At 41.7% G+C, this 13,875-nt stretch overlaps 1 protein-coding gene across 5 annotated transcripts in view; it reads left to right on the top strand.

The window, feature by feature from the left end:
* The window catches only part of LOC135095780 (nose resistant to fluoxetine protein 6-like), a 49,889-nt gene that overhangs the window by 24,375 nt on the left and 11,639 nt on the right, over positions 1 to 13,875 (top strand). For 3 of the 5 annotated variants that reach the window (XR_010264490.1, XM_063996878.1, XM_063996880.1), the window contains exons 7-11: positions 8,632 to 8,740; positions 9,214 to 9,298; positions 9,466 to 9,626; positions 11,565 to 11,733; positions 13,110 to 13,203. Coding sequence is in view for 4 of the 5 variants with exons in the window: in XM_063996878.1 (XP_063852948.1) it covers positions 8,632 to 8,740; positions 9,214 to 9,298; positions 9,466 to 9,626; positions 11,565 to 11,733; positions 13,110 to 13,203 (618 nt within the window). In the remaining variant the exon portion in view is untranslated. Of the gene's footprint in view, positions 1 to 2,139; positions 2,263 to 2,939; positions 3,093 to 3,761; positions 3,892 to 5,317; positions 5,562 to 7,614; positions 7,722 to 8,081; positions 8,174 to 8,631; positions 8,741 to 9,213; positions 9,299 to 9,465; positions 9,627 to 11,564; positions 11,734 to 13,109; positions 13,204 to 13,875 lie in introns of those variants that run through there. The other 2 variants (XM_063996881.1, XM_063996879.1) reach the window with 2 other exon arrangements.

Genomic DNA, 13,875 nt, shown 5'->3' with positions numbered 1-13,875 from the left:
GATTCTTCCCATTGTCTGCCAGGCGCGAGATTCGTTGGTGTTTGCAAGAGAATCCAAGCACGGACAGAATCCAGGATTCCCTTCCACCTGTCACAAACAACACGACTCTTGCCCTTTGGCTAGAATTTGCTGAGATGCAGACCGTGTTTCCCATGATGCTTACCAAGGATATATATATATATATATATATATATATATATATATATATATATATATATATATATATATATATATATATATATATATATATATATATATATATATATATATATATATATATATATATATATATATATATATATATATATATATATATATATATATATATATACACATATATGGGCGGTTACAGTAATAAAGGCCTTTATCTGCCTTGACGTCCAGACGTCCATTGTTAGAGCAGTGTCCTTCACCTTTTCCAGTTCTTTCTTAAATCTGTTACCTCCGTATAGATGCCAGGCAGAAGAGTTCTGCCTATCTCTCGGCGGCTAGGTAACTCATATCGAGGGCTGAGGCTGTTAAGTAGTCTTCTGAAACATTTATCTTCAACAATTGATAATGGCTGTAGATCTTCCACTATAATCCTAACTACTATTTCATCCAGCTGTCTTTTTTTCTCTGAGTCCCTTTTGTACATTTATGTTCTGGATATTGTTTCCATGAGTGTAGGCTGCACTTTGGATGTGGATGGTTTTAGTGACTTTGCAGCCACAGCTCTTTCTTCCTTATGCTCTGCGTACTCAATCGAATGTTTTATGCGGTGCTTGATGAGGTTGGAAGTTGTGCTTCCATTGAACTTCAAGGTGTCTTTACACACCAAACATATTGTTTGTTCTGGAGTTGATAGCTCCATATAATCCCAAATGGGCTTGGCTGCCATCATGCAGAACCACTGTTTTTATTAAATTTAGGATATTTACAGAAAGTCCCTTAAAACGAAAGTAAAGTACACAACTCGAGATGCACGGCTTTGGGGAGACTTACGTAAAAGCTGGATAGTTACTGAAATAAATTTTGGCTATTATCATGCAGGTAAAAAGTTGCTGTAAAACAGTGTTAGAAGTAACTATACATAATTAATCATATTAGGTATGCATATATCCATGGGAGCGACTACCACGGATTCCCCCCTCATCAGTCCTCAGCCTCGACTGAGAGCTCCGCCCGGCGCCCACGTCACGTCCTATATATATATATATATATATATATATATATATATATATATATATATATATATATATATATATATATATATATATATATATATATATATATAGTTTCATGTGACGTTATACCATGGCATATATATATATATATATATATATATATATATATATATATATATATATATATATATATATATATATATATATATATATATATATATATATATATATATATATATATATATATATATATATATATATATATATATATATATATATATATATATATATATATATATATATATATATATATATATATATATATGCCATGGTATAACGTCACATGAAATTGGCGAATCAGCTCCAACGAGAGAGATGGTGACTTTGGCAACACTATAAGCTTCCACATGACGCTAGCGTATACAAGTAAATTTCATAACTAGCCCCTCAGACCTCATTGTTTATATACTCCAAAAGCATGATTAATAACATCATACAAACTATATTAATGTACAAATGAATTTACTCTTACCTTGTTCTCCATATCTATTTTTACTCATGAATTAAGAGACCTCGTCTGAGGACAGGATTCTATACCAAATTCTAGAATCCTGACGCAGTAATCGGATTCGTATCGTCTCTCAGGATTCTACAGATTCGAATCCAGTAATCGTCTCCCGCCCAACCCTAGCAGCATGACTGACTATGTTCTGAAACCTTTCTGCGCCGCGCCTTCATCACTTACTTTCAAAATGCTCTCGATGAGGTGCCATGGTATTTTAAGACTTCTTTTAATGCTCTAGTGATAGATTAACAAGATTTCCACACCACAGAAAGGAGAAATAGTCTTAAGAACCCATCTAATTCCTGTGGCCTTTGAAAGTAGTGTTAAGGAGAGAGTTCAGTGCTTCGGAACACGACGAGCCGTGAACGGTGGCCAGAGCTGGTAGCCAGCAGAGCAGACGCAGCATTAAAGTGCCCAAGGATTCAATATACGTGCCTAGAAACTCATGCGTTCCTTGGGTCTGTGTTTTTGAAAAGTACTCGTGGTGAGAAAGCAGAGCGTTTCTGAATATGGGCTTGTATACATCCCTTGGTGAGCCAGATCTGTGTGTTGTGGCGTAGACAGGATGGGAAGAGTGGTGTGTGTAGGTTTGGTATTGCCAGCACCTTTACCCGCAACCGTTGGGGGCCTAGAATGAGAGGTTGGCGCCATGTAAGAGCCTCCTCCAGTTGGTAAATATTAAGATACTGTCCGTGTTGAAACATTTTGACAAGGATGTGGAGGTGAAAAGAAACAGGTGTTATGGGGCGAGTTTAATGCCGACTAGTTTTGCTTATAGCTTCCTGAGTTCCCCTGAGGAAGCTACAAGCGAAACTAGCCCCCAGGGGTTAGGGGGAGCACTACCTCCTGTTGGGTTTTGTTAGATCATCGTAGGTTTGGTTAGAGGGGGATTAAGGGGGCATACGTCCCCATTAGGTTAGGTTAGGTTAAGTTAGATCATGGAGGGTCAAGGGGGGTGGAGCCCCACATTAGGTTAGGTTTAGTCATATTCGCACTACCAGTCCAAGAATTTCCAAAAAGAATGACTTTTCCTGTAGACTTCTCGTAGTTCAAATTACCCTCATTTTAGTGTTCCCTACCTGAAAATCCCACTTTCCCATCAGATCCCCAAGCTTGTTGGTCTGAGGAGGGATGATAAAAGAATATGTAAGGAGATGCTATTGGTAAAGTTTACAATCATGCTACTGGCTAATGGCATGTCTTTGCAGGTGGCGCCAACCATGTGCGGCAGGCGGCAAGGGACGTGGGCGCCATGCATCTTCCCTTGGCAGTGTCTCCCTCCAGCCCCTGTGGGAGGGCCATGGGGGAGATGGCCGCAGCCCTGGCGTCCAACTCGTCCTCCACTATGTGGGCCAAGTACAGTGAGTGCTCTGGAGAGAGAGAGAGAGCCTAAACTGATAATTGAAAAATATACTCCATAAAAAAAAAGTTGATCGATTGGTTGTTTATTGGCCTCAAATTTCTCTTCATGTAAAGTAGATCCTAAATTATTTGTGTATTGTGAAAACAAGTGTAATGATTTCTAGGCAAAATAATTTGTTTTGATTTAAATCATGATATACAAAGTGAAAGGATTAGTTGTTAAATTAATGAAGTGAATTAAGCTAAACCTAACCTAACCTCACCCTTGGATGGAAATGCTAGTGTTATTTCAATATTATCCTTATTATTTTTATAACATTGACATTGTAAAAATGATGTTTGCTTGGATACATGTAAGCAATGGAGTTTGTTAAAGGTTAAGTCTGTGTTTTCTAAAGTAGCATATACCTGTCTGTGTAGGAGGTGATCCTACAGACGTGTCCAGAAAGTTGTGGTGATGGAGAAGTAAGTGGTCTGGCAGAGAAAGGGTTAGGTTGCATTACAAAGGTGTTGAAAGGGGGTGAAAGATTCTGAATGCTGGTTGACTCTTGCATTAGGGAGTGGACAGGATAGGGGTGAGAGAATGCAGAAAGTCCACAAACACACCAGTAGCTTTTATTCCTTTACAAATTTTTCTTGAAGCAAAAAACAAAAACAATATATTCCAGTGGTTGATTCCTGGGGGAAGACATCAGATGGACTGTATTTGAGTAATCCATTCTCTGGCTTCTATGACGAGTGTGTGACTGCGGCCTCCCCCAGTGGAAGAATTAAGGGCAAATTCTGCAGGATTATCATGTAAGGGTCTTTATGTTGTGTTGTGTTGTGGTATGATGTGGTGTGTTGTGTTGTGGTATGATGTATGGTGGTGTGTTGTATTGTGTTGTGTTGTTTTGTTTTGTTTTGTTTTGTTTTGTTTTGGTGGTGAAATAAAGGCAAACTGCAAAGTTATCACACCAGAGCCTTTGTGTTATATTCTGTTGTGTTGTGGTGCCACAGCACACTGGAGGTTGGTATGATAAGTCAGTTGGTAGCAGGAATGTATGATGTGCAGTGTGTTAAGCCCCTTCCACATGCTACCATTGGTGTCTGTCACAGGTGTCTGCCACAGGTCAGCCTGGTGTGAAGGGTTGGGTGGGTGCCAGCCACCAGTCACTGCCACTGCCTGGTGGTGTGTCTTCTGTAGGTCAGAGGGAAGGAGTCAATTAGTCATGGGAAGAGCTGCTTCTCTGTGCTGGGCTTGGCAGGAGAGAGAGGAGAGATTTTCACAAGAGAATACATGTGCATCATGTTCTGTCCTCAACAGACTGCATGACTCACTGTACCAGCTGACCAGAAATAAAATCATTAATATCTTTGGTGTGAGCAAGCCCTCTCTTGAGGAGCGTAATCGTCAGCCCAGCAGGAGGCGTCCCCCTGTCATTGTTGTTGGTGCGATCTCTGCTGGATACCAAACTGCTGGCCATTCTCCTGCTTCACAGTTATGTGTTCAGAACAGTGCAGATGTCCTGCACTGTCCCACTGTGGCCCAACACTGAGCAGTGGTGCACTGTGAGCCACAGTGGTGTTTATCCCACTGTGGCCCAACACTGAGCAGGGGTGCACTGTGGGCCACAGTGGTGTTAGTCTGGTGCCGTCCCACTGTGCCCCAACACTGAGCAGTGGTGCATTGTGGGCCACACTGGTGTCATTTGCTGGTCTTGTGTGAAAGTTGCCACTTGGTGATGTCCAACACTGAGTGCCAACCACTGGTAGCAAGGGTGGGCCACTGTTGATGGTGGCTTCCTGCCCAGGCGCTGCAGTGGCCTCGTATGAAAGACTCCATTGCAGATTGCGGGAGGCAAGGAGTGGCGGCCAATGGTAGCAGTGCTGGAAACAGCTTAGTGTTTGTTCTTGTGTTTGGTTAATCTTCTTTGAAAGCTCCCTGTTGACTCTGTACTGATGACTTGATTACTGAGTATTTCTCTTATCTGCTAGTACTGCTGCTGCTGGTACTTCTTCTTCTTCTAAAACAGAACCAAGAACCAGACCCAGAACTACCCACCAAATAACTTAACCTAACCTAATCAAACCCAACTCTTGTCTCCTAACCTAACCTAACACACCCTGACACCCTCAGAACAAAGAAGAAAGGAAAACCGAACATAAAATCCAGAACAGAACAACACTGAACACACAAAACAACAGCAAAACACCCTAACCTAACCTAACACACCCCAAACAGACTAGACGTCACAGAAAATGAGGAGGGAAGGAATACAGAAGCAGACCCACACACACAACCAGACCCAGACCCAGCGGCCAAATACCTTGAATACCTCCGTCACCACGTTGGTAAGCCTGACCTCGCACTGTTGGGGAATCTGGCACGGGAGCCTCGGATGGATATGCTGCCCTTAGTGATGCCATACGGGAACATGCTGTATGACACGTGTATGCCGGATGCATGCACCAAGGAGGACCTGCAGGTGAGGTTAGATTGTATTTTTGTTTTGTGAGTTCATTGTTATTTTTTGGGTTTTGTGTGTATTTTTGCTTTCTTTGTTTTCTTGGGATGTTAGGTTAGGCTCCTATGACTTTTTTTGTTTTATAATTTTTTTTTAGTTTTTTTTCTTTTCCTCTTGTTTTGGGTGTTACGGTGTGTTAGGTGAGGTTGTTGTTTTGTGTGTTTCATGTTGTTTTGGTGTTTAAATTCGTTTTTTGTACCAAGGACTTTTTTTTAATATATAAGAGAGCCACTGGCCAAGGACATTAAAAAATTATGAACAAAAGTAAGTCTCACTTATTGCCAGATAGAATGGTAAAAAAAAAAAAAAAAAAATAGAGGATAAGTGTCTTGAAACCTCCCACCTAAAAGAGTTCAAGTCATAGGAATGAAGAAATTTAGAAGCAGGCAGGGAGTGCTAGATTTTACCAGAGAAAGGGATGAATGATTGAGAATACTGGTTAACTCTTGCATTAGAGAGGTGGACAGAATAGGGGCGAGAGAAAGAAGAAAGTGTTGTGGAGTGAGGCTTTGGGAGGAGTGGAGGCATGCAGTTGATAAGATGAAAAGGGTTTGAATTTACCGTCTAAAAGAGTGGTATGAGAGAACACCCCCCTCCCAAGCACATGAAGCATACTCCCTACATGGATAGATAAGGCCCATGTACAGAGTTAGCAGCTGCGGGGGTGAGTAAAACTGACGGAGATGACTCGGAACACCTAAATTCATAGAAGTTGTATTAGCTAGAGATGAAATGTGAAGTTTCCAGTTTTGATTATCAGTAAAGGACAGACTGAGGATGTACAGTGTAGAAGAGGGGGACAGTTGAGTGTCATTGAAGAAGAGGGGATAGTTGTCTGGAAGGTTGTGTTGAGTTGATAGATGGAGGAATTGAGTGTTTGAGGCATTGAACAATACTAAGTTTGCTCTGTCTCAATTGGAAATTTTAGAGAGATCAGAAGTCAGGTGTTCTGTGGCTTCCCTGTGTGAGTTGCAAGTAAGGGCGTGTCAGGTGCTGTTAGGATTAGTGATGGGCAACCTGTACAGCTGTTTTTATTTTTTTTTGTTTTCTTCTTTTGCCCCAAAGAGGAAGTGCAGGTGAGGTGACTTAGGGGTGTTAGGTTAAGTTACATTATGCTCTTTTGTTCTGAAGTTGTTATTGTGTTTGTTTTCTCTCTCTCTCTCTCTCTCTCTCTCTCTCTCTCTCTCTCTCTCTCTCTCTCTCTCTCTCTCTCTCTCTCTCTCTCTCTCTCTCTCTCTCTCTCTCTCTCTCTCTCTCTCTCTCTCTCTCTCTCTCTCTCTCTCTCTCTCTCTCATTCTTGTTGGGGATTTGATGGGGCCTTGCAGGAACCATCCAGATCTGCTAGTGATGGCCTGTGGATGTGGTGTGTTGCCAGTGAGTGGAGGAGAGCAGTGCGGTGGGAGTGGTGGTGAGGGCAGTGCAGCAGCAGGTGTTCTGGAGTGCGTGGGGCACCAGGGGCAGTGAGGGGTGTCTGTCAGGCCTGGCCTGTGTGTGTGGGCATTGAGGCGGCTGTGTCCCATGCTGAGTCTGGCAACTGCAGTGTGCAGGACATGGCTGGGGGAGTGGGTCTGCTAGTGTGTCCTGTCTGATGCTTCCGAGTGTCATGTGCTGCAAGGCGTTTGTCGGGTGTCTTTCCCAGAGTGAGTTGGTTGAAGTCTTTCCGTAGGTTGGTCAAAAAGTCAGTGTGGTCCGTAGTAAGGTCTGTAGGAGAGGGGGTGGGAGTGGGGAGTGTGCCTCTGTCAGCCACGGTGTTCCCCACAGTGCCAGTGTGGGAGGGGACCCAGTGGAGGTGAATGTTAATACCTGAGGTGGCCAGTTGGGATAACAGGTTATGCATCATGAAGCAGAGGGAATGGTGTGTCCTAGGGTGTGGTGCTGGACAAGTTGTAGGGAAGTGAGGGAGTCTGAAAATAGGAGGACTGAGCAAGGGGGCTTTCTAGCGGCAGCAATTCTCTCTCTCCTTCTTCCCTTATGTTCTCATCTTTCATGTTATTGTTTTGCCTCACCACAACAGAGTAGCCTCATTCGAGTGTTCCTGCTACGTGGAATCTACCCCACTGTGCTCTCATGTTCTGCACAGGATGAAGAGGTGGAGTTCACAGATGCTGATGTTGGGTTTATGTGAGTATGTCCGTTCATCTTTGACACACACACACACACACACACACACACACACACACACACACACACACACACACACACACACACACACACACACACACACACACACACACACACACACAAAGTTGTGGATATGTTTAAGATAATTAAGCATGATAAATGTCTGAAGCTTTATTGATGATTATAAGAAAAAAATTGTGTTACAGTGATAGGGTTAAAAAAAATATATGTTCAAGAGAGTTTAGTGTAAAAATAAATATCCAAGTAAAGTTTTTTTGGTGATTACAAGAAGAAACTAGTGTATCAGTAGAATGTTGAGTGTATGGGTGAGCAGTGCAACCTTCCCCTTCCCTCCCTCAGGTCTTTGGTCACTTTCCTGCTTGGACTGGTGACCTGTGCCTCAGTGGTGGACATCTACCTGGAGTACACTGCCAAGCAACACCTGGCCAAAGGTACACAGTGAGAGATCAGCTGGCTGTTACATGATTAAATTTTGCTTTTATAGTTCAGATTAACAAGATTTCTACATTATTAACAGGAGAAACTATAAGTGATGTAGGATTTTAAGGAAGTTTTTACAGTTCCAGTAACAAATTAACAAAGTTTATATATTATTAACAAGAGAAACACTCATGAGAACCCGACTAATCATCTCTTTTGGCTTTGGAAGATAGTCGTGGTGATAGAGCAAAGCATTTCTAAGGATCTTGTTACAATTTAATGACAGATTAACAAGATTTCCACATTATTAACAGGAGAAACTTTTTTGAGAACCCGGCTAATCATGCCTGTGGTCTTGGAAGACAGTTGTGGTGGGAAAGGAAAGCACTTCAGAATAGAAGCCAATGTTTTCCTCACCTTTTCTTATTTACCTTTCACTCACTTACTCGCCTGTTCCACTCCCCCACAGGTGTGCTCCGTTACCTGCTGGTGTTCTCGGCCTACACCAACCTGGGCAAGATACTCCAGGTGAACCCCAAGGCCAGTCCGGGGAACATCACCTGCCTGCATGCACTGAGGTGACTGGCAATGTTACTATTACTGATTACACTTGTTTCTCCCTTTCCACTTGGGGTTGGCGGGACTAACATAGATTGACTACTACTACTACTACTACTACTACTACTACTACTACTACTACTACTACTACTACTACTACTACTACTACTACTACTACTACTACTACTACTACTACTGTTTTATTGCTGCTACTACTACAGTCTTTTTCCACCAGGGGCCAACATGGCTAAGATAACTACTACTACTACTACTACTACTACTACTACTACTACTACTACTACTACTACTACTACTACTACTACTACTACTACTACTACTACTACTACTACTACTACTACTACCACTACTATTTTCACCACAAAAAGCTATTACACTGGAGGCTGTTAAACCTTTAAAAACCCCAATATCATCCACTGGAGCCTGTTAAGCCATCACTGGAATTATGAAAACATTCCTTTCCTCTTTTTTTCAGAACGCTTTCAATGGTGTGGGTGATTTGGTGCCACCAGCAGTTTACACCTTTTTTAAATATGGCTAATGTTCTACTGTTCATAGAGGTAAAGTGTGTGTGTGTGTGTGTGTGTGTAAATTGTTTTGAAATCTTAATAGTATTTTTCCTTTGCCTTATCCTCTTTCTCTTTCTCTTCTTTTTCTCTTCCTCTTCCTCTTCCTCCTTTCCTTCCTCCTCCAACCACCACCACCACCACCACCACTTCACCCACAGAGCTACCAGAACATCCTGGCACAGACAATCTTGAACGGCTACCCCAGTGTGGACACCTTCTTCTTCCTGAGTGGGCTTCTTGTCTCCTACAGTGTACTGAGGGGAGCCAGAAGGACCAACAGCTTCAATGTGCTACTCTTCTATGTCCACAGATTCCTAAGGTCAGGGAGAGGGAAAGGGGGAGAGTTACATAGAGTTACATAGATACACAGGCCACAACAGACATTGCAGTCCTCATGAGGTGACCTGACCTAGTACTACTAAGGTGATACTAGAAGGAAAGGACAGCAAAGTAGAAGGCTCTCTCCCCACCCATCACTCCCTCCGGCATGAGCTGTACAGGAAACGGGTCTGAAATAAGCACCTTACTGGGTTAGAGAAGTAAGAATCCGAATTTAAATTTTATAGGAAAGAATGAAAATAGATGAAATGAGGTGCCCCTGTTTCCTGGAGGCAAGGAAGTTAATTTCAAACAAACAAACACTGTTGGCTGCAGATTCAAGGCAAAATAATTATCAAGATTGCATTTAAAAGTCTCAATGGTGTTACAATCTTTCACATCTCAAGGAAGCTCATTCCATAGATTGACAACCCATTGGAATAAGAAATTTTTTGATTCATGAGAGTTGAAGGATTTCCCAACAATTTTGCAATCGTTTCCTCGTGTGTAATTTGAAGAGTCTATGGTGAAATATTTACTGCAGTCCATGTTATCAGTGCCTTTGATGATTTTAAACACCTGCATTAAGTCGCTTCTTAGTCTTCTTTGTGTTAATGGGAAAAGATTTAATTCTTTAAGACGCTCCTCGTATGATTTGTTTGTTAGGCTTGGTATCATTTTTGTTACTCTACGCTGAACTCTTTCTAATTTATCAATGACTTTCTGGTAATAGGGCACTGGCACCATTCTTGGAATGCAATATTCCAAAAGAGGACAGACTTAAGAGTTATACAAAGTGATTGTTTCCTTAGATTTATATTTAAAAGATCTGCTAATTAAGCCAATTATTTTGTTTGCCTTCTTTATGACTTCTGAACATTGTTACTAGATTTTAGGCAACTCGATGTTGTCACTCTAAATCAGTTTTGCTGTCTCCAGTTTTAAGTTGGGTACCATTCAAAATGTACTTTGCTTTCTTGTTTCTATACCCTATGTGAAGCACTGCACTTATCTTCATTAAAATTCATTTGTCAGGTTTGCCTCCCCCTCTGACAATTTATCAGAATTATTCAGATAATATTGTTAGAGACTACGGAATTCACTATTTTGTTGTCATCAGCAAACCGTAATATTATACTGGTAACACCCTCATCCATGTTGTTTACATAAACAAGGAAGAGAACAGATCCTAAGACTGATCCCTGTGGCACCCCGCTGGTTATGTTAGTCCTCTTGGATATTTTTCCATTTATAACTATTTGTTTACAGTTGTTTAGCCAGTTTTCTATCCATCTCGGCACGTCATCTTGGATACTGTGGAATTTTAGTTTAATCATTAAACATTTGTGGGGGACATTGTCGAAAACCTTTTGAAAACCAAGATATATTTTCCAATATACTCTAGTCATACTGGTTCTGAATATCATAGAAAAGTCTCAGAGGTTTGTCAAACAAGAGCATTTGTTTTGGAAACCATGTTGAGTATTTTTAAGTAAGCTGTTTTTCTCTAAGTGATTAACATCTTTTATAAGTGTTTCTAGCATTTTGCTTATGACTAATTGGCTGATAATTTCAGGGTAAAGATTTTTTTTTTTTAATTAGAATTATGTTAGCGAGCTTCCATTCTTCAGATATCAAGAGAGAGAGAGAGAGAGAGAGAGAGAGAGAGAGAGAGAGAGAGAGAGAGAGAGAGAGAGAGAGTATTATGGATTGTGAATGTAAGAGTTATGAGATCTCTTCTTAATTTTATCTTACTACTACAACTGCTCCTGCTGCTGTTCTACTACTACTACTACTACTACTACTACTACTACTACTACTACTACTACTACACCCTTGTTGCATTCATTAGAACACACTGCAACACCTCTTAGAACACTACAGCACTTTTGGTCAACCTTGAATATCTTTGGAAACACCTCACCCCCCATTCCCATAGGCTGTTGCCCCCCATTGCCCTGACAGTGGGTCTGTGTGCCACTGTGATGCGGTTCCTGGTGGGAGGACCCATTGGTTTTCTATGGGACTTTGGATTCTACGCAAACTGTCAGAAGTACTGGTGGAAGGACATCCTTTTCCTGGACAACTTGTACTTAAATGATCCTGTGGTGAGTGGTGTGGTGTGGTGTGTGGTTGTTATGGTGGTGTGGGATCACTGTGTGTTGTGTGGGGGTGTAGAGGTGTCCAGATGTTGCATGGATGGGACACTTAGAGGTTATTGGAAACTCACAAATACTTTAAAATTTTAATTAATACTATTTATGCTTCTTACAAGTCACCATGAAAATTTTTACTTGGATTCACCTTTAGTTTGTTGAGAGGTATTTGGTGTCAGTGTATACCTCTTCAACATGTTCAGTAGTTAATGCAGTCATCGTACAAGAACAGACAGTATCAAGTTCATAAACACAGCTAATATTCATTCAGTACAATTAATGTTCAGTTAGAAAATCATACATAATATCTGCATTGCATCAGTTACCATAAATATTTCCTAATTAAGTTAATTTTCATACACCATACAAATCTATCGTAAATCTATCATATCAGACAAAACACCATGTAAATAACTCTTCCTCTCTGGTCCGGCCCTGGAACCTCTACCTTGGTGTCTGTTACTGAATTCTCTCTGCCGTCCTACTCATATACAGTTTGTTTGGGACTGCCTATTTACCTCAGAAAATTATCTTTATTTTCATAACACTGTACATATCTGCTATTCACATTTCCAGTTTATGCATATGATCTGCCCACAGACACGGTACTTGATACAGAACACCGGTCAGGGCATAGGGGCTGATTTGTAGGCGGAGGTTAAGTGGTCGTTGGTATTTGTCCATAGGCTAATCTAATCTTGCTTCTGGTGCCTTGTCACTCCCTGGCCAACTTTTCCTTCTTGGTTGCTTTCTCTGCCTCGTCCTCTACATCCCTGTTAATCCCTGTTTTCCTGTTGTTGTCATGTCCTACATGTCCTATGTGCGTATTTGTTTATTCCTCCAATTCCTTCTCCAGGGTTCCCTCATTTTTGATATCTGGAGTGAATTTCCCTTCTGGTGGAATGACTGGCTTATTTTCTCCTATTTCATCTGTCTTCTCCATTTCTTCTTTCTTTTTACTTATTCTATCTTGTTTTCTTCTTTCTTCTTATATAATACAGTATATAATGTGGTGTGGGGTCACCACAGAGGAGAGGAGTTGATGAGGGGGAAGAGAGAAAGAGAGAGTGAAAGAGGAGAGGAGTTGATGAGGAGGAAGAAAGAAAGAAAGAGAGAGAGAAGAGGATTTGATGAGGGGGAAGAGAGAGAGAGGTTGAGGACAATCAGTTAGAGGAGAGGAGTTGATGACGGGGAAGAGAGAGGCTGAAGACAATCTGGCATGGAGGTCTTCATTCCAGACAAAGAAAAGAAAAAAAAAGGGTGACTATTTTTGTGTTTTGCATACCACAGAAGTAATTGTGAATGTTGACAGTAATGTGTTTTGGCAGTGTGTGGGGCAGGCCTGGTACCTGGGAACAGACACTCAACTCTACCTGGTGGCTCCACTTATCATCCTCCCTCTCTACTTCCTCAAGAAGTTTGGTGAGTGTCTCTTTCCTGTCATTGAGAGAGGGTTGTGTTGTAGTGAAGCTAGTGTTGGGTGTGGAGCTTGGCAGGCGTGGTGTGGTGTGGTGTGGTGTGGTGTTGTGTTGTGTAAGGTGTGCTGGAGCTCGTGGGGTGGTTCACGAGACTATCCCTTTCCATCAGGGGCCAGCAGGGCTGAGTGTGTGATGTGTATGTGAGTGTGAGGTGCTTTGTCTGGGCCACCCCGTGTGGGATGGCTGGCTTGATATATAGATAGATAAACAGATTACTAGTACTACTACTATTACAACTAGTGTCCATTTCCACCAGGGGCTGACAGAGGTAAGAATGTTGTGTGTGTGTGTGTGTGTGTGTGTGTGTGTGTGTGCGCGCACTTTGAAAGTTAGATGTAAAAAGGAGATAGGAAGGAACTGATTCTCAAACAGAGTGGTGGATGAATGGCATGGACTCAGTAATCAGGTTGTTAGTGGTGAGTCATTAGGGAGCTTTGAAAGATTAGACAAGTGTATGGATGGGGATGACAGGTGGAAATAGGCAGGTGTGTTTCATACAGGGATTGCCACGTGTAGGCCTGATGGCTTCCTGCACCAACCCTTGTGTTCTTGTGGTAGTAGTAGTAGTAGTAGTACTAATAGATGGTAATGACAGGTGGAAATAGGCAGGTGTGTC

This window comes from Scylla paramamosain, unplaced genomic scaffold, assembly GCF_035594125.1.
Source record: "Scylla paramamosain isolate STU-SP2022 unplaced genomic scaffold, ASM3559412v1 Contig1, whole genome shotgun sequence".
In the NCBI taxonomy this organism is placed as follows: domain Eukaryota; kingdom Metazoa; phylum Arthropoda; class Malacostraca; order Decapoda; family Portunidae; genus Scylla; species Scylla paramamosain.
The sequence above is the reverse complement of the archived record's forward strand: the minus strand, read 5'-3'. Positions and strand labels throughout refer to the sequence as shown.